At 40.6% G+C, this 25407-nt stretch overlaps 1 protein-coding gene across 5 annotated transcripts in view; it reads right to left on the bottom strand.

The window, feature by feature from the left end:
- Positions 1-2702: 2702 nt before the first annotated feature.
- abch1 (ATP-binding cassette, sub-family H, member 1) overlaps positions 2703-25407 on the bottom strand; it is a 40133-nt gene continuing 17428 nt past the window's right edge. For all 5 annotated transcript variants that reach the window (XM_055029265.1, XM_055029267.1, XM_055029266.1 and 2 more), the window contains 19 exons: positions 24103-24251; positions 21107-21266; positions 20263-20417; positions 19132-19239; positions 17634-17727; positions 16047-16121; positions 15673-15850; positions 14311-14407; positions 14052-14226; positions 12791-12891; positions 9846-9916; positions 9711-9760; positions 9450-9506; positions 8937-9007; positions 8709-8797; positions 7689-7792; positions 4790-4949; positions 3705-3809; positions 2703-2920 (listed from right to left, as the gene is read on the bottom strand). In XM_055029265.1, coding sequence (XP_054885240.1) covers positions 2814-2920; positions 3705-3809; positions 4790-4949; positions 7689-7792; positions 8709-8797; positions 8937-9007; positions 9450-9506; positions 9711-9760; positions 9846-9916; positions 12791-12891; positions 14052-14226; positions 14311-14407; positions 15673-15850; positions 16047-16121; positions 17634-17727; positions 19132-19239; positions 20263-20417; positions 21107-21266; positions 24103-24251 — 2106 coding nt within the window. In that variant the 3' untranslated portion in view covers positions 2703-2813. The remainder of the gene's footprint in view (positions 2921-3704; positions 3810-4789; positions 4950-7688; positions 7793-8708; positions 8798-8936; positions 9008-9449; positions 9507-9710; positions 9761-9845; positions 9917-12790; positions 12892-14051; positions 14227-14310; positions 14408-15672; positions 15851-16046; positions 16122-17633; positions 17728-19131; positions 19240-20262; positions 20418-21106; positions 21267-24102; positions 24252-25407) is intronic.

Genomic DNA, 25407 nt, shown 5'->3' with positions numbered 1-25407 from the left:
ATGATGTTTAAACAAGCCATACCTGTGAGCCCAGAGAGAGAGCACCTCTAAATATGTTTCACAAAAGTTCAATATTGTGACAGGATCAGACCCAGGCACAAAAACGTTATTATATTAAAGTATATTATCCTTAAGGAGCTTATTAATGACTGTCTGAGCATGTGATCACCCGGTTCTATCAAACAATAGCTCAACATTCTCAGTAGAATATGAACACTGAACTCATTGACAGTGGAGGTTGCTCCGATATACAGTAACCCAACAGGAACAAGTGTTCAGAGAAACCTCCGCCAGCAAAAACACACTCCGATTTATTACATGCACATAACTGTAAACACTTTGAATCTTCAGCTGGCACAAACATGTGATGCTGTTTCCACAGACGATGGATTGAGATTGTCAATCTCTGAGGAAGCGTTGTAAAAAATTAAAATTAAAAGACGGTTTTCCACTGGTTTAGGTTGATTTCACCAGACCGCTTTCAGAGCAATAGTCAGGTACAGATGATGTATTTTCCCTTCGTTATTAGTTAAGTATTTCCAAATTGAACTGACAGCTTAACTGTGACTTATGAAACATTCAGGCACACAACGTCTCCACGATTCAGGGGCTGAAGTAGTTTCCTGTCTGCACGCTTTAGAAAACGTAGCGAGGAGCACGTTTTAAACCAGACATTTTAAACCAGATCTTTTGGGCACTTTGCTTTATTGCTTTTTGCTTGCCACGTCTGCAAAATGTAAAATTCACCTCATTTCAATGGTTAAATAATCTAACGCCAACGGGGTGATTCGCAGCCGGGGACGGGAAGACGAGACATCTCTCTCATCTCTTTCAAATGTTGCTCATTGTTGACGGAAACAACAATGAGCAATGAGAACGGCCTCCACTCTGTCCAGCAAGCTGTGAAGGCTGCAAAGAAAAATACTGAAAAGCCGTCAGAAGGGCTGGAGAAACTCCGATCAGAGGCGAGCATCCGTTTTTTACAGTTCCGAAAACGAAGAGTTCGCGAGTCTTAATGAGATTTCTGATTTCTTAAACAGAAGCGAAGCAGCTCTACAGTTCAGAGCCGAGTCACTTAGAATCACAATTAGTTATAATACAGCAGTGTTTGCAGGTTTCTACAGCGCCTGAATTGCACACAACACATGCAAAGCAACAGAAAACCAATTCCGGTGGAAGTGATGTTAGTTTTTTCCCCCTCCGTCGCTCAGGCCGCCCCCTTCGTTGTGCTGATCTGGGTGGCGACCCGTATTGCACATATCAAAACTCACCACTGCAGCAAAACCAGTTTAGAGATTAAAAGAAAGTTTGGTTCATTGGTGTCACATTACCAAAAATAATCAATACAGCTGTGTTTTTAGGCGTTGAGAAAATATAATTGTATAAATCCCACCTATAAAAACCGATCCATGTTGATAGACCGTTATACGTCATTCAAAATGTGGCTTTTCGACTACAGGTATTTGTCACCATATCAGCAGGACAGAAAAACACATTTTCTGACTTATAAACTTTCCCACTTATTTTGTTTTTCCTTCTTTCTCTGTATTTAACCCCCTAAAGACTCACTCCTGTGTGCTTAAGTTTTCTAGGACTCCTTCAGAAAAAAAAGTTATAAAATATCAAGTTTTTTGACATTTACATTTTTTATATATGAAAAAAAGAAAAAAAAGCATGGATGCTGACGGCTCGAGAGCGGCCTCCACTCTGTCCGGCAAAGTAGAGGGTTTGTGAAAAATATCAAGTCGCAGGACAGAAAAAAAAAAAAAACAATAAAAAAAAAGATCAATTCCCCACCACCAACATTTTCCCTCCTCTAGGAGATACAGGCACAAAGTTATGAGGAACACCACCGACCAAAGCTGAAGAAGAACGACACGTTGAGCACCAAAAGGTCACCGCTTCCCTTCGTGATCCGACGGGAACGATGGGCTCAACATAAACACACCGAGCAAGCAGCGAGAGAGACGCTGTGGGAAGAAGCCTTCACGGGTGAGGCAATCATCACTTTTTTTACTTCCGTCTGCATTCACACTCCATTGTGCAATGATCTCAGTTTCCTGCTTGGAAAAAGAGAAGTTTTCTCCCAGTTTTGTGCTCCTCCTCTTGAAAGTTTCCTTCATTTTCTCCGGTGCCCGTCTTATCTTCATCGTAGCACGGACGGCGCGGACCTCGAATATCCATCCCTTACAGTCAACGTGTTTGTGTGTTTTTCTCTTTTTATATCAAAAATCGAACAATACGGTCTTCATTCATTCTAAAGTGTCAAACAGAAAAATCTCTCGGCATTAAGTCAAAAGGCAAAAAAATGAGAAAGAATAGGAATCAAAAAGTGACCCTGAGTCAGTTCGCGGCTGATCACAGGATGAAGGTTTTCGAGAAACCGCATGTAGAAGTGCGAACGAACATTGACTGCTGCTACTTTGTTTTTTCTACTGAAGCATCTTGAATTTAGACTTTGAACAGAGCAAACCAGCTACTGCAGGATCAGTGTGTGTGTGTGTGTGTGTGCCGAGTGTGTGTGTGTGTGTGTGTGTGTGTGTGTGTGTGTGTGTGTGTGTGTGGGTGGGTGGTGTGTGTGTGTGTGTGTGTGTGTGTGTGTGTGTGTGTGTGTGTGTGTGTGTGTGTGTGTGTGTGTGTTAGGTTGTGTCAGAGAGACGACCAGCAGGAGGGAGATATCTCCCTCTCTTCTCCCCATTTTTCCTCTTTATTTCTTCTGCTTTGCCTTCTCCGCAGGCGGGAGGTCCAAGGGTTGTTGTCGGCTCCTGATCCGTCTCCACTCGAGACGGCGTCTTCCGAGGGGACGGAGGCTGTCACGTTCTCAGCTTTAGGATGACGGTGGCCAGGATCAGGAAGAATGTGTTCCAGCCCAGGGTGACGGCAAAACCTCGCCACACCATCATCTCGGACATCCCCCAGCCTGGGCAGAAGATTGGCTACGCATTAAAATTATATTTCTGGACAAGACAAGTCAAACGAATAATCAGAAACGCCAACAACAGTTTGCAACAACAGCCTGGGCTTTTTTTTTTTGTACCTCACTACGCAAGACTCCACTGTTGAAGAAAACCACAATGACGCGTGTTTAAAATTCACATCAGAGCATCTGGAGAAGCGAATCAATTACTTGCTCTGTATGTTCTTTGAACTATTTGGACGTCCTTGCAAAAAACATATATGCAGTGGAAATGGACCTGGAATATCTTCAAGATTTATAGACAGTTGCGTCAAAATCATGCCTAAACAAAGGAAGGCTAGTTTCTCAATATAAGGGATGCTTAAAAATTCTCATTCCAGGAAGAGGCTTTTCTACCACGTATTGGATGGATTTGTTCAATAAATATTTCTTATGCAGCTACATTTTATCATTCATAATTTAAGGGGTGTTTTTTTTTAAACATGTTTTATTTACTTTGATTACCAATATCTAGAGCATTTCAGGCTCAGAAAACTCGACAGTTTACAGTTTTTGAGCACGTTCTTCCAGCTGTTTGGTAATTCATTCCTTAAAGTGAAGTGAGGTCATGACAAAAATTGGCACACAGAACGAGAGCCTTACATTACTTCCAAGGAACCCGAGTTACCCAGAATCGAAGGCTGATAAATGATTTAGACCCAATGCTTGTGTCATAGACGACGGTAGAAATGAAGTTGTTGGCCTGAGCCTCACGCGGCAGCGGTGTCAGTGTTCGCACACATGTTACCTCTGTACATGATGCAGCGCAGGGATTCGGAAGCATAGGTCTGAGGAAGAGCCAGGCTGAGGTAGCGGAGAGGATACGGGATGCACTCCACAGGCCAGATGATACCTGCAGCACAGGACGGAGAGGACGCAGGGTAAGATAATGGATGAATAAAAAATGCAAACGACAAGTTTGGAGTCATCGCTCATTTTTTTATATTTGTGTTTGAAGAAGGGATTTTTTTTTCTAGTAGGTTTTGCCGTTCTCGAGTTCAGTTTCGTACAAGATGACGGAAACCTGAAATCGTTTTCCAATCGCTGATTGCTCCGCACAATAATGATAGCAATCTGTTGTGTTGGAGTTATTTTTACAGTAGGGCAAAAACTCAAAGTCAACCATTTTCCGAATTGGAGAACTGTATTTCGAAACACGGAGACTTTTAGCAGCAAACAGAAAGGCTAAATGTATTTCAAAACGGAAAGCCAGAAATAGAAGAGATGAAGATCATTTTAAGATATAAAGTCTGACTATTTAGTAGCAAATCAAATAAATTTGAATGTTTCAGAAGTTGTGGACAAATCATTCATTGTTATAATTATAATGTCAAACAAAATTATTTATGAAAATTTGATCCTATTACTGCTTTTTGTGTAATTTTGTTTCTGCTTTTTTAAACATTGAAAAGCAACATAAAGACACCGTTCTCAAGTAATTTGACTGATATTTAGTATTTATGTTAAAAGCTTTAACTATTTGTGCGTCGGCTCTCGTTTTAATACGAAGTGGCGGATACTGCCTTTCTTGTTTGGATTCGATCACCAAGTATTTACATTTTCAATGTGTGTGCCTCAGTATCCTCACCATCAAATCCAGAAATATGTGCTATTTTCTATGACTTGAACTATCTTCAGATCAGGTCTTCTGAACAAATATGGTCCCCGCATCCTGGCTGACATCCAGCTCACAACGATCTTTAATCAGAGGCTCATACTTAACCCAGCAATCAGCCGCCAGCTGTGACTTTGGAGTCTGACAGGCGATGACACCCGAGGCGGTTTTACGACAGACACCCCCCAACTACCCTTCCCCCCTGAGTCTCTGCTTACCGCTCAGGATGAGGTTCGGGTAGAAGATGCCCAGGGCGGCCTGGTTGGCACTCTGCTCGTCGTCGATCCCCGCCGAGATGACGAGGCCGAAGGAGATTCCCGTGACGCCCTGCAGCACGATCAGACAAATGACCAGCAGCAGGGAGCCTTCGTTCGGCATCTGTGAAGAGAGGGGGACAGAAACATAGCACAGTGAGGAAGTGCAACACGCTCAAACACTACGCATCGTTGTGATTTTTGTTTTTTAAAGGCCTTGTCATGTTTCGCCGGGTCACAAAGTTCAAGCAGCCGCTCTTTCCGCCACCAGAGTGAGGCGGAGCAGCTGCTGCTGCGTTTACAGCTGCTGCTGCGTTTACAGCTGCCAGATGGCTTCTGCTGCTGCAGACCAGTCCTTTAAAAACATGACCCATAAATGCTAAATGCATCACTTGCACATTATTGCACCTTTTTGCTGTGGTGAAGTGGGGAGGTGTTTTATTGCTAAACAGGCTGTCCCTCTGCTCCCTGTCATCACGTTCAGTATGCGAAAGCACGGAGGACGGGGTTATGCTGAGACACTTTTGATTCGGTAATGTGCATTCAGTGAACAAGCTGTACAAGAAAACAGTGAAAAATGTAAAAACCAAGGAGATGATATTGACGAGTCAAACTGAAAACCACAGCATTTCCATAGGATTAACACACAGTAACTGGGTCGAGTTATGTTTTCAGATGTATTGGTACTTATTGATACTTTCATTGAACAAAATGACAACTCTGATAATACGGACAGTTTTTTTTAAAGTATTAATTGGGATTTATCGTGACAACGATAAATTAAAATTCTTACCGTGATCAACGATTTATCACAATAAACGATAAGATAATTGCTCCTAGCGAACATTATGAGGGATCTCACGGAAGTAAAAACATATGTTCCTAAACAAGCGTAATTATCCCTATTTCAGATGAAAAACCAGAACAGACTTTGGAAATGCTTCCATGAGTTTAAAGAGCTCATTTTATCAAAAAATGACAAAAATAAAGATCTGCAGGGATCCACGCGCTCTCTGACCTTCTGATGATACGGCGTAAAAAATCTAAGCAAAAACAGACACAAGAAACGACAAGCGTGACTCTGCTTGGATGTGAATAAATACAATTAGAGGCGAAACGAGACTCCTGAAAACCAGGCAGAGGTTTGGGCAGGACCCAGCTGCGAGGAGTCGAGGTGATAAACTCTCCAAAGTTGACTGGAATGTTTGCGTTGCTCCTGGGAGCTCTAAGACACCATCCGTCTCCCCTGACAACGTGCAAAAATAGACCCGCACCCAGAGGCCACATGACCACACGGTTGCCACAGCAATCGCAGGCTGTTGTGGTGGCGATCCTGCGGCGATCCCTGGATACGGGCGATGCAGGAAGTGATTTATGAAGCAGCGCTCTCTTTGGATTTCAGCACCTTAATTAACACGGTTCTGAGCAGGCCTATATGCATTCACACACACTCAGAGGGGAGGACACACACTCTTCTGTTATGGGTAAGACAAACAATGAGTTTATTGAGGACACGTGTTCAAGAACTTTGGGTTTTTGCCATTTTTTTGTGGAGGTGGACTTCAAACTCCGTCCTCTTCAGTCTGAAAGCTTCTTTCTCTATTGATTTTATGAACACACACACACACACACATGCTGACATGCACACATAGAGTGGATCAATCCAGACTCATGCTGCAATGGTGTGTTGTTCTCACGCCGGACTCGACCTTCACTACCGTCAGACTCTGTTGCACACGCAGAAGAAACGCTGATTCCTCACAGAGCGCGCCGCCGTAATGGAAAATAAATCTCAGCTGGTATTGAAAAGCTGTTTGCTGGCTGCAGTGGATTCTTATTAACATAATTACGTCTCTCCTACTTGCCACAGGTAAAGTCGGACTTTTTGTCGACGCAGTAAAAATGCAAATGAACTCCTGGGAAGGCCTGTGAAGGCTGGCGAATCATTAACCTCCAGCGTGTCGGACATGTTTCCCACACGTCAAAACCAAAGCGTGTTCGTAGTGACTTTGGTCAGTCCACTACTGTTTTATTGTTGTTTTTCTTCCTTCTCACTTTTGCGGTTCCTGGGATTTTATGAGACAGACACATTTATGAGTTTATTTGCGGATTTCTCTTCATCTCCTCCTTCTGTTGGAGTTGCAGCTGCGATTCATTTTCACTTTGGGCCAAATCAAGACCAAGAATGTTCTCAAAGGACCAGTTTGCCAGGATCTATTGGTAACACACTCTTAAAGTATGCTGTTTTTGCATTCGATAAGTACTTCTTATAATTAAGTAACCCTGAACATCTTTTAACAGCGATCGCAATTGTTTTTGTGAACGGGGGTGGCGTCAGAGGACTGGTGACGTAGCTGCTATAATACGGGACATTTATGGGAAAATATTAATACGGAAGCACAGCAGTAAACACAGCATACTGTACTTTCCCAGGAGTCTTGACAGGTATGAGCAGAAGTGTAGTAAAAGGGAGAACTACTGCCACCTTCAGGTGAGACTTGGCATCACTTAAATCCAATGTTTTTGCCTGTGTTGGCGGAAACATTTGCTATAAACGCTGAAAAAATAAATGTGTTGCTGTTGATTTCGTCCAAAAAGTGTTGCAGCTGATGGATGTCGTTTGGTGTGACGAATCTAAAGGGCCACTTAAAAATATACGGTGGGCCAGATCTGGCCCGGGAGTCTCAAGTTTGACACGTTTGTCCGGAGCTCATTCTCCTTTTGCAAACTAGCGCAAGTTCTGGACGGGGAACATCGGTTCTAAAAATGGCCAAAATCTGTCTTTTGACCTAAACACTTTTTTTTTTTTTTTAGATCAATAAAATTGCTTAGCGTGAGTGCGGCGTTTGCTCCCCAAGCCAACCTTGAAGACGAGCAGGATGAAGAGCAGCATCAGGGTGATCTGGACGCTGATGACGAAGAGCTGGGAGAAGAGGTGAGCCAGCATCGTCTCCAGGGAGCTCACACCTGACGGAGCGAAGAACAGGAAAGAATCTGCAGCTGAAAACCTTTTCAAAGACTAAAAATGACAGCGGTTTGAGGCAACTTCCACTTGAGACCAGACAATTACATTTCCAGACTATTTTATAAAATTAGAGGACATTTTGTTTCTTATTCAAACCAAGAAAACTTAAATTAAAGCCATGAAATAATCTCTGCTTATTTCTCAATTATTCCTCACTTTTTCTGGGAAAAAAAAAAAAAAGACAAGTTGCAAGTTGGACTATTTTGAGTGTGGAACTCAATTTACCAAGGAGCTAATAGGACAGAAAAGCAGCATTTTGCTATGACTAAATCCTGTTCAAACAACAATTTCAGTAAATTCAGAGTCATCAGATTATCGGCCAACACCAGTGTGATTTTTCTAAATGGGAAAAAAAAGCGACTGAAAACATTTGTTCCAAGTTTTCTGTTGGCAGCTTCACCCTCACCTGTGATCATGTTCTTCCCTCTACTGGCCACGTGTCAGATTACACCTAAATGATGCATCGCCTGGATTTTCATCAATAACTTATGAGTGGCAGCATCGCTGTTATCAACTTTTAGAAGTTTCTATAGATCTGGAGATTGTTAACAAACGCTTTATTTCCTACGCTAAACTGTTAAAAGCAGCAAAGTAAGATAAAGACCAGCTTTAATTTTTCAGAAAAAATATTTATTTTGTAGAAAGTGTTCATTTCCTGTATGATTTCATGTTTTCATCTTGTATTTATTTGTCATTTAAAAGTGATAGTTTGTTATGTGTTAGAAATATTTTTGATTTCATATTTTTTTTTTTTCTTTTTAAAACATTTTTCTACATAATTAAAGTCTGCACTTGCTCCTAGCATTCTTTATTCATGGATGCTCTGCTACGAGAGCAAATGAAGGTTTGGTTTCTCACCTGCCACCCAGCACCTGTCCAGAAGCCCCTCCTTCCTCTCCAGGACAAAGGAGAGCGCCGTCAGACCCACAGCCAGGTAGAAGGAGATGCTGCAGGAACAGAGGCGAGTCAGAGAAAGAGGGACTTGTTCCTTTCAGCGTTTCCCGGCGATGTGCCACGGCAGAGGTTATAAATGAACAAATTCGGACGCAAGCAATACAAAACCGGAGTGGCCCGCTCATCACTGACCTCAGGACGGCTCCGGGAGTCACATAGGTGGTAAAATCCATGTCCAGGCTTCCGTAGATCGGCTCCTCGAACTGGGAAATGACCAGAAAGGGTTTCAATCTACCTGATGCTGCAAAACAGCAAACCTTCTCACACTGCTGATGATTAGAGAGGGCGATATGGACCTCGAATTTTGTGGTAATACTTTGTGACACTATTGTGATAACGATAAAGACAATGATAGAAAAAAAAAAACTATTTATGACCTTTTAGGTTTAAATAGTTCTGCATGGCATTCACAAACATTGCTCTAAGAAAACATTCACAACTCAGCAACTGCATTTAATCATAGTTTAAAATTTTTTGCATTTATTTTCATTAACTGAAATTTATCATGTCAACGATAAATCAAAACTCAAATGGATGATTGCGAAAATAATTTTCCATTGTACTTATCAGTTACAACAAGCATCGTTAAATATTAATCGATCATGATGAATATGTTCTTGTGTAATTTTCCTTGAGGTCGCTTACTTTCACCGGTAGAGCAGCCAGGTACGCCAAAGAGCCCATTTTATAATCCACAAAAGCCTGCAGGCAGATCATAAATAATGTTAATATTGAACTCACACGAAATCATAACAATGGTTTCATCAGGAAGCAGGAAATTTGATAGTTTCTGTTTGGTAAAACTAAAGTTTGGGGAACAATGAATAACAGCCGACATTAAAAGAGGAAGGTCACTCATTGGGTGAAGTGCGTCCAGCTTTCGATCGCATCTTGTCCATGTTGTACCTGAAACGCCTGGTGCAGCTGCTTCTGCAGCATGAGGCCGATCTGCCGATCTGTGCAGCGACGAAGCTTCAGGTCAGTTCGGCGTTTTCCGTCAAAACAAACAAACTTAACACTGAAAACAAGAGCGTGTCTCACTGGTCAGGTCCAGCCAGACGTGCACCGATCCGCCGTCGATCACTTCCTTGGAAACATGCCGCTGCAGAAACCTGTGAAACCAGGAAAACAGTTTCTTTCAGTAAAGGCTCAAAACCTTCCTGTTTAGAGTTGCTTTAAAACCATGATAAATGGAACACTGACCAACATGGCTGACGTGCATTCCTGATTTTGACGGTGGCTCTGGACAGACTGAGTTAATGTTTGTTCCCGGTTTCTCAAATTGTTTTTTCTGGCTTTTTATTTTTGTGTTTTTATGATATAAAGCACTTCGAACTGTCTTGTTGCTAAAATGTGCCATGCAAATAAACTTGATTGACTGATTATGTTCTCCTTAACCTAAATATATTTTTATTAAATATATATATATAAAAAGATTGGTAAGCTAATAATCAAGTCTAAAATAAGCTCTGATTCATCTTACTCTTTTTTTCGAACCAATCTTTTGCTTATTGTGCTTTTTGTTTCTCTTTGTTTGCTCCTTTTGTTGAACTCCAACTAAATATCAAGGTGACGTTTTATTGCAGTATTAACGATGGTAGTAATTGATGCATTGAGGGATGAGTGTGTGGCTGGAGGTTAGTTTCACTAACAGGAACTTGAAAGGTCAGCTGGGCTAAATTTTCCACCCACGGCGAATCTGAGAGTCTGTCAGCCACACTTCTTCTGCTTTCAGCCAAATCAATAGATCTACAAATAACATCTCCAACCAGAGGAAACTCAAGACGTGTTTTTAACTCGGACTGAGAACATGCCACTGGCTTATGCTCGGCTTATGAATTCGATTTTATTTTCCGCAAAAATAATCATTTTGCCTTTTAAGCAGCTTTCTACTGTTGGTTTTCCCATCCACTTTCCTTAAGAACCGTAATTGTTTCCATTTAACCAAATTACTTTAAATTATTTAAAAAATATATTCTTACTGGAAGTATTTGGTGCTTTTTTTTCTAAATTAAACCTTGTTTTTTTTTTTCATATATAGACAGCTGTAACTGTGACATCATCGGGACGGTGGATCAGAGGTACGGTGAGGAAATAAACGGAACCAAACGAAAGTGTGAAACTTTCCAGAAATCCCTGCTGAACTGAAAAGAGCATCTAAACCCGATCCAATTTATTGGCTGACCCATTTATCGGTTATATTGATTGTTGTGTGCTAATGACAGGCTTCTGGTAATCTATGTCTGAGAACATCAAAGTCACCTTTGGAGTCTGCTTGAGGCCCTATTTGTCGACCTCAGGCTGTTTTGTTTCACTCAAGCGGGTTGGTCACATCAGCACCTCGAGGCTCACAGAAAACCGCCGTCTGATTGGCTGACACCCTAAAACCAGACCCCGCCCAGATGTTTTAAGGACAGGAAGGACCAGAATGGCGACCTGCGACTCCCATGCTGCTATTCGCACAGAAAACAAAAACTGGGGACTCTGACTCATGTTCACATGACCGCAGTTCCGATGAACTCGAGTGGCTCAAAGTGAGACTCGAGAGAAATAGTGCCAAGAAAACAAACCAAAAAAACCCAACACTGTGACATATCGTTTTACTGCTGGTAGGAAAAACCATGTAACCCACGAAAACATGTCTGGTTATAAACAACACATTAGTGTTAGGGTTAAGGTTAGGGTTTCAGCTGTGGACGGTCATGCTGCCATCTGCTGAGCAGCTCTACTGCACATATAGTGGGTCAAAGGTCAGAAAGGTCAAACAAAAGGCAGGGAAACAAGTTTCACAACCAGACTGGCCAGGCGGTTCTCTGCACATACAGTTTATGCGGGTCTCCAAGCAACTACGTATATGTACTTTAGCCATGAGCTGGAGGAATTTGTTTTCTGCTTGACACTGCGGCGTGCTTTGGCAGAGCCGGTCCGAACCGGTAGCGTGTTTGCGTAACGACTGAACACCTGTTGGACTGACAGCGCACGGTCGATGCAGATGAACAGCGAGAGCGCCGGTTTGTGAAACCGAAACCCTCACAGTGACAGAAGACAGGAAGGAAAACAGGATGTGTGTTTTCAGAAGCTTTTGATAAATGCAGCTGAACCATGGAGTCGGATGAAACCTTTGTTTTGTTTTGTTTTTCTGGTAGCTGTTCAGTGATGTGTGATTACATATATATTTATATTAGTGTCCAGAATTATACTTCTAATTATGATCATGTTGTAGATCCTTTTAAATTCAAATTTTGGTCAACAAATGAACTTCTAATAACTAATTTGCCTTTTCAGACCAGAGCTCAAAACAAAAATAAAAAAAAAAGCGTTTTGCATCAATTCATACGGAACTTCATTATGTTTCATTAAATTCTATGTCTATAGCACAATTTCATTACACTATTACATCAGGCGGTGTTACAATGCCCGAGTCGAAGAGTTGCTCCAATTACAAAATTCTGAGTGAAAAGGCTTGAATATACAAAACAAAACAAAACAAAACGACTAAACTTAACAATCACAAATCCCTTTCCTTCTTCTTCTCTATTGCTTTGTGTTCCTCTATCAGATAACAGAGGAGTTTAAAGCATCAGAATATGACAAAATGTATAAAAAACATCCAGGGGATTGAAAGCCTCAGCGGGAAACTGTAAACGTCTTGGCGAAGTACAGAGGAGACTCCCGACGGCAGTAGACGTGTATCTGACGGGTAACACTAGCCGAGCGGAGAGACGCGAGAGCTTTTAGTGGAGAGTGGGGGTAGATTTACGAGCGACACGGACTCTCCAACACAAACAGAACGACCTACAGAGGAATTAATACGACCAGTCAGTCAAACAAGAGATCGTCTGTTGTCGTCTAATTATTAATGATGTTACTGTGCCAAATATTTTGTGTATTTCACCCAAACTTTGGTATTTCGCTGTGTCGACTCGCGCAGTGTGATCAAAACCAGATGTATTCAGATGAGGTCATGTCATTAGAGATCGTCTCACCGTTTGGTCAAGTAATTGGTGAAGTTCTGTCCAAAGCCGATGACCCCCCAGAACTCCCCTTTATGGACCCCTTCGAACGCCTCGTTGTGGGGCAGGGGGACCTGTAAACACGAAAAAATAAAAATAAGCAGTTTATTTATGGCTCGTTTCATTTTTCTGCCATTTGAAGTGAAACGTCTCTACACTCTCAGGTCTGGACATAACTGTAAGGTTTTTTTCCCCAAACGTTCAATTACCTAACATGCAGAAAGTCACAGGGGCAGTGGTGCCGACATGGGCCCTGGAGGGCCGACGTCCTGCGTGTCTTAGTTCTCTCCCCGGTGGTACCACTGCACTAGGGAAACTGAGTTTTGTGCACAGCACATTTAAATCCAGTTTGATGTTGCATGTCATATCTAGATACGTTTTAAAATCTAAAAACTACCGGACCGAAAGAGCTGGACTACCAACATCAATCCAGACGAACCAGAGGTGTTTTTATGACCTACTGTATCAAATGCAGCTCTCAGGTCTGACAGAACCCAAACATGTTTGGGAAGAAGACGAGTCTTAAAAATAAAATACTGCAAAGGTTCCAGCAACACGTCGAAAGGAAAATATGGGAAAATGGAAGGAATTGTGAAGGTAAACGTGATTCCAGGTGTTTGAAAGTTTGTCCAGGTTAAGAAAATTGGATTTAACGACGCCCTGGACCGGCTGCTCACAGACTAGAAGATAAAAAAACTACACTATTCTGAAAACTCTCATAATCTGTGACAATTTGTGTCAGTTTGTACTCTGTGTGGTCCATGTGCAGCACGGCAGTTTTCTGAAAGGCTGCGGTTCCTCCACAAATAGAACGAAACTTTCCTAGAAGAAAGGAAGTTTGATCTGTTGGGAAGGAGAACTGAAACTCTGCTGGTCAAGTTTGAATCAAAACACACACACACACACACACGAATGCACACACACACACACACACACACACACCTGCACATTTAAGTGACTAAGTACAGTAACTGCTACCTTCGTAGGAGTTATAAATAAAAAGTAAGGAGATTTCTGTTTGGCTGTTTATTTGCAGTAAATGATAGTCGAGTCAAGACAAAACCTATGATTAAAGTATTTAAGGTCAACTTATTTTCATTTTTTAAAAATGAAGGAATTTAAGTCATATTAAGGATGCACGGACAACCCGGATGCTCTAAGTGAAAACTAAAGCGGGATCGAGCCGGAGAACATCGGCTCGTTGGAATCGCACTCCCCAGAAGCGAAGGAGTACCTGAATCACGCTGGAGTTATCCAGGAAGGACAGCAGCAACTGGCTGAACGAGCTGGATGGGGGGCTGGTGTCGTTGTTCACCACAGCCACCGTGATCCCCTTCGGATCTCCGCCGACGCACAGGCAGATGAGCGAGATCTGGATGACCGGCAGCAGGAACTGGAAGCACAGCGAGCTGCAAGCCCGCAGGAGACCCGACCAGTCAATCTTCTGCTGTTATTGATCGGAAATAAAACTGAAAATACAAAAAAGGAAATACCCTGGCATTCTCTTCATCCGCACCATTGTTTTGATGAACAGCGCTGCGATGTTTCTCCCCTTTGGCAGGACGTGTCTGGCCCGCGCCTTCCAGCCCACTGAGCATCAAATCACAGAAAAGTAATCCGCGATGCTTTGGGAGAACAGCAAGTTAACGTAGATGTGACTGTATAGCACAAGCTGATTGAGCCATGATGTAAGCGCCGCCTTACAGTTCAGGTGATGGGTGGCACCAGGGCACTTTAACAAAACAAATAGTCTGATTTTGTCGTTGGGAAGGTGATCGATTGCTGCAGGTCCAAAACTTCTAACAGGGTTTGAAGGCAAAAGTGAAAGAAAAAAAAGGAATCCAGTTTTCAAAATGTTTAGGTCTTGATTGAAATGAAAATCATTTAGTCAATTCTGTGCAACAACAGGTCTCTTTTCCTTTGTATGTTTTTCTATTCTTTTCTCTAAATCGACTACATGTGCAGATAGAAGCTGCACTTTGGACACCCAAACCATGCATCATTTCCCTTCTATTCTGAATTAGATTGTCACCTAAAAAAGCAATAAAGTCTAAGTAAGTTTGAAACATTTACATTACAAAACACTGATAATGAATGAGCTGACTCTCTATTTTGACTTGCCATGTTTATAGATTCTGAAGAGACTGATCTGCATAGCTTGAAAAACATGAATGTGCTCCAGAGTAGAAAAAAAATATTACTGAAGTGACAAAAACCACAAAAAAAAACCAAACAAAAAATAACAAAACACTTTTTCCAAAGAAGGTCCAGGACAGATAGACGCCAGCGACCTGGCGCCGAACACATTTCCTGAACAGACATGATCCCACTTCATACCGTATCTGTCGTCTCCAGAACGCACTAATGCCTGGATAAGGTCTTCCTGATAAACTGAACTTAGAGCTGCTATTAAAGGCCGTATCGCGACATGGAATCACAAGGCCTGAAGTCATAAAGCGGCTCTGCTCAGACAAATATGGAGCCATAAACCCGAACGCGTTCAGATAAGGTTCCACTTTAATTAAGGAGACGGAACGAAACGATTGGGCACTAAAAGATGGAAGCTTTTAAAGTCTCAAATTCAGATTGCAAGCATAGATATTCATTTGACTTCTATTTAATGTTTATTCAACCAGGTCTTGACTGGGATTTTGTAAAACCGATCCTTGGTCACAATTAGACATATTTTGGAACAACATTGGGAGACATGAGCCTGCAAAATGTTTTCATCAGGAGGGTAAAAAAAACAAACAAACTTGAAATTATGACACTTATTCTGATAACTTTAGTTCATGGAGTTTCATTAAAAAACCCCAAAACATTATACCTGGAATACATCGTGCATACATCGGTACCTGTACATTTAGGAACTTCTTCCACAGGCGTAGGCACAACCGCCAGGATTGGCTGACTCTCATCCCGGCCATTCGCAAACGTCTGGCTTTTCTCCAGAGTTTCGCTCTCTGAGCTGGATTCCTGCGAGGAGTTCTGGTCCAACGACTCGCACAGCTGCAAGAAGGCATGCTCCAAGGTCTGGAAACAGCCCGGAACCAAGGTCAGAACGAGCTGCGGCGCATGTGGTTGTATGAGAACAGCTCACAGAGCAGAGAGCGGTCACCTTCTCTCCGTTTATTTCCCCCCTTCTTAGTCACGTTTCAGTCATTAGAAAGCAGAACCGACTCACTGACTCCGACAGGAGCCACACACCTGAGACCTGGAGAGTACTCACCGTGGCACTGTGCTTCTTCATGACTGCATCTGGAGGACCTTCTGCCAGCAAATGGCCGTTTCTCATCAGACCAACCTTAAGAAAATGAGAGAAAAAAAAAACATTCATAGGAGAATACTTTGATTTCGGTCTCAGTGTTTGTCCAGCAGCAAACCTTTTATAAAGACAACAAGTTAATGGACACACTAAATACACAACCGGCCCCTATGAAAGGAAGCTGATATCTAGACTATCTATTATGTTCCTGAAAGTGGTTGAGAGCACAAACAGAAAGAAGGAAATGAAAGTTATGATCCCCGTCGTATAAGAGAAATAAACTGAAATGTGAGGAAAAAACAGGTAGAACTACAACAGAGAGACTTGGGATTTCAACTAGACCTGCTCTAATGACAGGAAACAGTGCAAGCAGATAAAGGAGCAAGTTGAACTTAAAAAAACAAAGCATTTCGATGTGATGACAGATTTTATGTATTTAGTTTTTGTGACTGTTGGGCGGACAACTTGTATTATTCAAGCTTACGGTGTTTTCCGATAGTCTGAATTCCTTTTGAACGCTGCCGTGTTTTATCACATTAATCCACAAACCTCCGCATGTTTTATGTGATAGACCACCAATAAGAAATGCTACAAGGTTTTCTTTCAGAACTTGAAAATCCACTCTGATCAAAATATGGCAGATATGGTGAACGAAATCGTCGTCGTCAATTAGCTCAGCTGAACCTGCTCTCTCCATACACTAATCTACACCACATAGCTTTGGTTGGATTACAGGAAAGCTAATCTGCATTGCAAACATTCACTTGCAATTTAACTTCTTGGATTTTGTAAAGGAGATTACTTATAAAATGGTACATGAACTCAAAGAATTATTGGATTTCTGGTGAACCTGCAGTCAGGTTTCTGAGAAAGCGACTCGACGTTAATATGAAGGCAAAGGGCTTCTTGATTTCCTAACATCCTTTTCATGCAAATGTGATCATTCTTATGTCCTCTATTTTCAACTTTAAGTTTTACAAAACTCAAGAAATGTTTTTTAAGTCAATTTGAGCAAAGATCCGTCACCAAACTGTGACCTATGTTGAGCATTCGCTGTGCATTTTAATTCCTTACTTTGTTCCTTTTCATCCTATTTGGAAAACCCAATGTTTGTCCCCAGTGTCCTCCAGCTGAGGCGGATCTACCTGGTATGAACTTCAACTCTTTATCATCGGTGACAACAAGTATAAGGGCTGGTTAACGTTTAAAAATAACAAGCCACTGCCGTTTTGCAGCACGTTTAAACTCGCTTAAAGCCGTTATTAATTATGGCAGCGATCTACACCGCATGAAATCTGCCAACCAGAGCAGAAGATGTAAATAAACACACAAGTGAGCCTTTGTGCGTCCCCATCCCACCGTCCCCTTGCCGAACTTGAACTCATGATCCTGCTGTCAAAACTAATAAAAACTACAATTCATCTCCAGACTCATTATTCTGTTTTGATCTGTAGACGTTCTGATAGTTCTCTCTCATGCCTGGCTCGGCTGCATCCGTCTGTTCGTTTTGTCGCAGTGTGTACACATGCGCGCTTGTTCATATCTGCTTACCACGTTGGCTTGCCTGGCCTCCTCTATATAATGCGTAGTAATGATGACAGAGACTTTCCCCGTCTTCACAATCTCCACCAGATGTTGCCAGATCCTAGAACCAAAGATGAAAAAAAAAAAAAAAAACACAACATGTCACATGACTCCTGACTTGTGCATGAACGGAGTTTTCCTGAACTCGCGGCTCACATGTTTTACCGGCCAGACCGTGTCATTATGCAACAACACCACAGCAACACCCAGCGGGGCTGGATTACAAAAGAAAAAAAAACATGTCCGCCTTTCTCAGGAATAATCTAAACCGCTCGTGTTGACCTTAACTGGTGAAACTTTTCACCCTTCTGCCAGTGCAACATTACTATCAGCAGGTTAGCAGAGTGCTAGGCATGAACCGGCCCTGTTGGTGTGAAGGTGATATAATCTGTGCTGATTATCTTTTGGAAAGATAAACTGAACTTCAAACCATCATAAAAAGTGGCTTCAGACGAATCAACTAATCCTAAAACTAATCCATCAATGCTGAAAATACTGAATAATAAAATATGGTGTATTTGTGGCTGATCATAATTACATAATAAGGTGCTTTAGGCATGTAATTTAAGTATTCATATTCAACAAATAAATGGAAACTAACTCTTTATTCGTCATGTTTTTATAGATCTGTCCAGGGTGGACACAACCTTCACACTGCAAAAACTCAAAATCTTGCCATGTTTTTGTTTTTATCTAGTTTATACTGCAAATATTTTACTACACTGGAAATAAGACAAATTTTGAGCAAGATGATGGAGCTTGTTTTAAGTCAATAATTCCTTAATATCTATGAAAAATGTACCAGATCATCTGACAGATTACTTATAGATTCTTATAGATGCTCAACGTTATCATACTGAGAGAATATCTTACTGATGTTCTGCAGATAACATAAAGCAGTTCGGAAAAAAAAAACAAAAGCTACGGCAATAAACTTAAGTTGATGACTAGAGCAATCAGCAACAAATGATATTGTGGTATAAAAGGATTTAACATGAGGTTTTGATTATTGATTTATGAGACGGCATGGTTCCAAAGAAACATTTTCCAGCTGATAAAGTTGATAGTACAGTTTAATGTAAATACTTTCTTGCTCATCTAATCTCAAGCTTCTGGAACTGAGATTATATTCATCGTCATGTCGAAAACTATTTATCCGATCGTCTGTGCTGAAATTAAACTTATCACCAGAAAGAAAAAAAAGATATAGATAAAAGCCTGTTAAACACATAAAAAAGAGACATTTGTTTAGAAAGACAACAATCTAAACAGAAACTATCAGTATTACTTTTTGTAAAAAAAAAAAGTAAAATCCAACTAAAATACAAATCCAGTTCAAACCAGATATTTACATGCATAGATAAAGACGCGGAATTATACAAAACTTTTAGCTTTGAACTGATTGTGAAGCGCAGTCTGCAGACCTGCTGCATGACTCACAGAGAACAGACAGGCGGCTACATACTTGGCTCTAAGCACGGGGTCCACTCCGACCGTTGGTTCATCCAAGATGAGCAGCTCAGGATTCTGCAGCAAGGCAGCTCCGAGAGACACCCTCCGCCTCTGACCCCCGCTGTGACACACAGGGACAAAACGTGAGACAAAAACACACAGGAAGATCCTTCGCCAGTGTCGCCGGTTGATCTCATGCATGCCGCTCGATCCAGAGGAAGGTGAAAAGGTGGGAGCTGGAAGCTTCCAGAACAAAGCGGTCAAGACAAACCTGCCTGGTGGGACTATGGTAAACAACAGCTAACCACAGGGGTGACATCATCAAAAAACAAGCTCTTTATATCTAATATTTAGCAAATCACAAGTCAGCAAATACATCTAACATTGCATTTTAAACATATATGACATAATAAAATAACTAAACGCACAAAACACCATGGTAATGGCCACATATGGTGCCTGTTTGTGCATGCCATTCATATCTTTAGTGAGGCGCGTATTATGGAATTTTCCATATTAGGCCACAGCATTCACACCCGCATAATAAGACTTCACTACTAAGTAAGGTAGAGTTGCAGAGAGATCAGAAAACACAAGCTGAAACTATATATATATATATATATATATTTGAATATATCTTTTTTTTTTCCAAATGAAGCTTTGTCCCTTCATCTTTTCAACATATAATACCAGAGGACACTGAAGCGAATTTTTACACCAAATTAAAGAGAAACAAGAGAACTTTTTTAGCATCAGAACTGTGGTAGAGCTAATATAGAACACAACAACGTAAAAAAGTGAAACTTAATGAAATATAGTTTCACCGAGTTTAAGTAATAGTAAGCCTAACAAGGGATTTCAGTTCTGTCAACACTGCTGCGAACATGATAGTCATAAAGAGGCAGCATAATTTAACTTTCCCCCGTGGGCTTATCAGACAAGCTCTGACCGCTTTGTTGCTTTACAGCCTCTCAAGAGAAGATATCATGTTTGTCCGCACTAATACAGATCATTCGAGGTTCAAAGTCCACAGCACATTATTAACCGGCTGTATCGTACGATAAACTGCTTTTAGCCTCGACCAGGTGCAAGATTTAGTCGTTACTAAATGCAAAGTGCCTGTAAAGTGGTAAATGAGTTTTACCTGAGATTTCGGACCAGGCTGTTTTTCTGAGGTAGATGCAGGAAGTCAATGAGGAAGTTCATGCGTGTTTGGGTTTCCTTCGATGTCAGGCCATGGATTCGTCCGAAGAAAGTCAAGGTGTCGCTAATGGTGAACTCGTTGTACAGCGCCAGGTCCTGCGCAACACAAACATACCCATGTTGTAACTCGTTTGTGTGTTTTTCTACACTAGAAGCAATGAAACCCTCAGCGGACGTCTTAGGATTTCAGTCTTTCCACATGATGTTGCATGATTCTTTTAAGAACACATGAATTTACCATTTATTGGTGACATCGCTTGTTGAGTTGTAAGAGAAAAACATCTAGGCATCAAAGAAAAGTAACATAATGCCACATTGTCACATGTCAGTTATTTCTTTCTATATGGGTCACACTGTGTGGATGAACAGGACGCTTAAGGTAACGTGAAGACAGATAGCATGCAGCTGCCCGGATCTGAACTCTAGTTTGACAGTAACGAGTTCACAATGCAGGTTCACATAGCCTAGCAGCACAGTTTCTAAAGGCCTGTAGCGAGGCAGGGATTTTTGGTCATAAAGAGCAGCTCACTGACATAAAAGCTGGGTCCAGAGTTTTCTGTAAAAAACACTGACATAAAAACTGACCTGAAATCTTCCACACTCCTTCACTTATGAAACTGTTATGTGAGGAATATGTGGATTTTTAACAAGCTCAAAATCAAAACCTTGTCCTAAGATTTTTCCATAGTTTTTTTTTTTTTTTTTTTGAGTTAATGTGTTTGTTTTTCAAAACATTCAAGAACTTTGAGTAAATGACTGTAAGGGAGCTGAGTATTGCAGTGTACCTGTGGCATGTATCCAACCATCTTCCCTGGGACCTCGTGTCCAGGAAATCCAGGCGGCTTCCCTAACACAGTGATGTGTCCTCTTGATATTTTCAGCGTTCCTACGATACATTTTAACAGTGTCGTTTTTCCACATCCGCTGGGACCCAGAAGGCCATAACTGCAAAACAAAATCATGAGCAATTCACGCATGAGCGTAAAACTGAAGAAGATTTTTACGACAAACAAGGTAAAAAAAAAACATCTACTACTAGCACATTCTGTAACAATTTCTGTTGCACACATGTCACTTGGCTTACCAGGTCAGGATGCAAGCTGCGTTGAAGATGATCATGTTAGAGAAACTAAAGGCTTTGGGTGAGACATAATCATGAACCTAAGGGGCCACGTCAGGTATAAATTTTGCTTGGTGTCTGAGTTTTCAGTGCAGATTCTCAGCTTCTGAATATTTTCTGTGTTTGCTAAAACGCTGAAAATTATTATTTTATCCATCTACATAAATACGGAAAAAACTTAACAACAATGAAAATAATCAAATAGGTCTTGGTTAGAGTGCATGGAAACACAACGTTTTGTTTAGTTATATGAATAACTAAACCTGAATACCTTGGTGAAGAGGCAAAATTATTCCTTGTTTTGAAGCATTTAGCAAAAAATGTATAACTGTTGTTGTGCCATAAGTCACTTGAATTTTTAGTAAAAATTCTATTTTCTTATTGTTTACTAGTCTATCATAGTTATATCACAATTTTTGCTTATTTAGCTTAACTATAAGAGTAGAGATGCAAGGATAACTCAGCCAAGCTAAATGGAGAAAATGACATGTAAACCCTTGTAAAATGTCATTATGATTAGACAATATTTAAATATTTATAAGTAAAAATGGACCGCGTATTGTAGATTTATTTTTATTGAAAAGAATATGACACTCTGAGAAAGATAACTTGAAATAAAATTTATGGAAATTATTCAGGGCTGTGAATAATTTAGCTTAGAATAAAAAGTATTAATTTATCTATTTTTACAGTAAAACATAATCCAATGAGAGTCTTAATTTTTTAAAAGTAAAAACTGTTTTAATTTTTAGATCCATTAAAGTTTCTAAGTCTTAAAAACATGTTTATGACAAGATGCACAAGCAGTTTGGACTTCCTGGGCCTGTTTTTAAAGAAAGGGTCTATTTCCCTAATTTTAGCTGTAATTACATTTGATGCTACTCTAAGAAGAAAATCTGAGCTCTTAGAATTTTTCATGCTGTTTTAACAACCACAAGGATGAAAATATTATCACCATAAACAAGTTAATAATAACACGGTTTCTGGTTTTTTTACACAATAATTAAAGCGGAAAACAAAAGTTGTCAGGTTTGAAGATTGAAAGTTTGATTTTTATCATTCTATACTAAATCAAGACATGCTGTCACGGCATACTTTGCATATTCTTAATATCAATACCGTACACATACAGACAAATGTGTTCTTTTACCCTGGCTAGAACAAGAACAAGTCCTAATAAACTAAAGTGCAAAACTCTGGGTTCCTCATAGCTCCCTCTCACTGCGGTGTTTGATTGTGATAGCTGGGCACTGCGAGACAAAAGGTTCTCAATAGAATATGTGTCCAGGAAAACTTGTAAGAACCCCTCAAGCCAGGATTGCAAGAACAAAATAATGTCATTCTTTTCTTGCTTCCCTGGGAGGGAGAACAAAGCTGCCTGTTCTCCTAGTGAATTGGCTTTCAAGCATACATGAAATATTTTAATGACTGTTGCGACTCTTTGAATGTTACGTAATCATTTTGAGAAACACCATGTCATGATGATGATATGTTATTTTCAGTGAACTGTGATTTAAGCAGCATATAGTGCAGCCTTTATGGTTTTTCTCTTTGCAGCAAACAAGCGAGGTACGGTGCAAGATGTGATTATTGTGCTAAATGATTTAACACAGTCTGAAGACGTCTTGCAATGTTTGCAAGGCACTTAACTTATAAGATTCTGCACAGTGAATTTGAATCATTATTTTGTGCATGTTTGAGGCAGATAGATAAGAACCCTTGTTGACATGGTATTCTTTTCTTTGCAGAATCAGTACAAGAGTGACCTGTAATCTGAACCTGAACATATTTCCGAGTGAACTGTACTTTTGTCATTCAAAGAATTTAGGTCAATATTGAAAAAAGTCACATGTAAATCCTCTATGACTGGGCTCAGAAATGACAAAGACAAACAGCGGCGACAGTGGACAAAAGACAGAAACCAGAAGCTAATATTCCAAGACGTTGAAGGCCGCAGTGTCACAGAACAGCATGTTTTCTTTGCTATCTCATCTCTAACTCCATTAGGACTTAGGAGAGATGGAATTTTCCTCTTCACAAAAACCAGCCAAGAGGTATGTACCGGCGGTACCCTGATTTCTAAGCAGGAAGATCACGAGTTTGGCGACTGATTAGTCAAATGAATGACAAAAGGAGAGGGCGAGCGGCCTGCCAGCAGCTCTCTCGAGAATGCAAACATCATTTGCATGGTGAGCAAAGCTTGGATGACCAGGAAGAGTACAAATCCCTGACTTAATGACTGCCAGTGCTACAAGGAGGAACGCCTTGTAGCAATCAAACTCTGATATGGACCAGAGATCTGAAACCAAAGTTTCAGTTCGACTGAAGTGAACTCTAGCAAATCTAGATAGTGGGAAAAATTACTCATGGTGTTTTACCAAAGACAAAAGAAAAAACCTACAACTGCTAATTTCTCACACCACTCCATTTTGTTTACATTTCATGAAGAAAGTGTTTTCTTCATTGGTTCTTAGTGCAGTGCCATCACAGGCAGGGGAGTAAACAAGTTTTTCAAAGGATTCAGTTTGTCTGACACAGTACAGAATGAAAGCAAACCTTTCCAACTAAAAATGTAACAAATATTGTAATGTTGGTTCCCAATCGAACCGAGTCTGATGGACGGTCAGGTGTGAAAATTCCCTCAAGCGTAACATTACTCACATCTGTCCCTGTGGTACGGACAGGTTAAGGTTGGACAGGACCTTTAGCTTTCCGTACGACCGGCATACATCTCGGCACAGGATTGCAAAGTTGTCCGGTGCAGCAGGCAGAGACACGTCCGCATCGTTTTTCATGTTTCCCTCTGTCATCTGGAAGAGAGCGGACAGTTTATTAAAGGACATCAGTGAAAGTTCATACTACGGATCACTTGTCCTTTACTCAGCTCCACATCAAATATTTGCACCTTACAATCTGTGCTTTATCTCTGCAAAATACCTGAATTCAGCAAACCTTTGCACATTTTTTAAAGACTGCAACCAATTTAGAGCAACACATTCCTGGCATTTTCCACGGCAGATGCAATCTACTATATAGATAAGATTTATAATAGCAAATTCTTGGTTAAATAATTGAGTTTCTAAAAAAAAAACTGGAGTTATTCTTTTTCTTACAATAATGTCAAAAACAAAATATACCCATGTATATTGTGTTTATACCTGGTTATAAACACAATACTTATGACTAATGAAACTACCCAAAACATACACGAGGTTTCATTTTTTGTTGTTGTTTGAGCTGCTGTCCTGGCTTTGTGAAAGTCCATTGCTAAGAGAGAATATATAAAATCTCCCCACTGTCCACCAGCATTCCTTGAATTTCTTCATGTTTGTCATTGTGAGCATGTTTACAAATCTTACGTTTAAGACGGAGAAAGAAATGCCACAGGAGCACATTTTCTACTTACCTTTTGGCATATTTTGGTTCCAGGAACATTGTTTGCCAAATGTAAATCAGTTCATTGGGGCTTCGTATGAAAAAGCAAAAACATTTCTGCACACAACAAATTTATTTTGTGGAAATGCCCACTCGTTTCTCAAGTTACAACATGCATCTTTGTCTATCTTGGCAAATATTTATAAAAGTGTTTTGCTGCTGCTTAAAAAAAAAGCTAATTTGTTGTTTCACAAAGAGGCTCAATACTGAAATCATTAATTTTGAGAAACTCCTTCAAGCTTATTTTCCATCAATTATTATGAAGTAAAGAGCAACAAACCAGCATGTTAGGTTTGTTTGGCGGCTTGAATAGCTCCATTAACTGTGTCAAAAGGAAATGATTGATAGGTTGGTGACCTTATGACACCCAGAGACCACTGAGTTCACTCTGCATTGTCTTCTAGACGCAGATTCATGACTGTTGTACTATCAAAGGCACAGACAAAGAAGTTTTCACCAATCATTTTGTACTCTGTAATCAAGCCTGTCCTTATTTTCATTAGATTCCTGTAGAAGTTCAGATTGAAGTTT

The sequence above is a fragment of the Poeciliopsis prolifica genome, unplaced genomic scaffold, assembly GCF_027474105.1.
Source record: "Poeciliopsis prolifica strain line A6 unplaced genomic scaffold, Auburn_PproV2 SCAFFOLD005, whole genome shotgun sequence".
Classification (NCBI taxonomy): domain Eukaryota; kingdom Metazoa; phylum Chordata; class Actinopteri; order Cyprinodontiformes; family Poeciliidae; genus Poeciliopsis; species Poeciliopsis prolifica.
The sequence above is the reverse complement of the archived record's forward strand: the minus strand, read 5'-3'. Positions and strand labels throughout refer to the sequence as shown.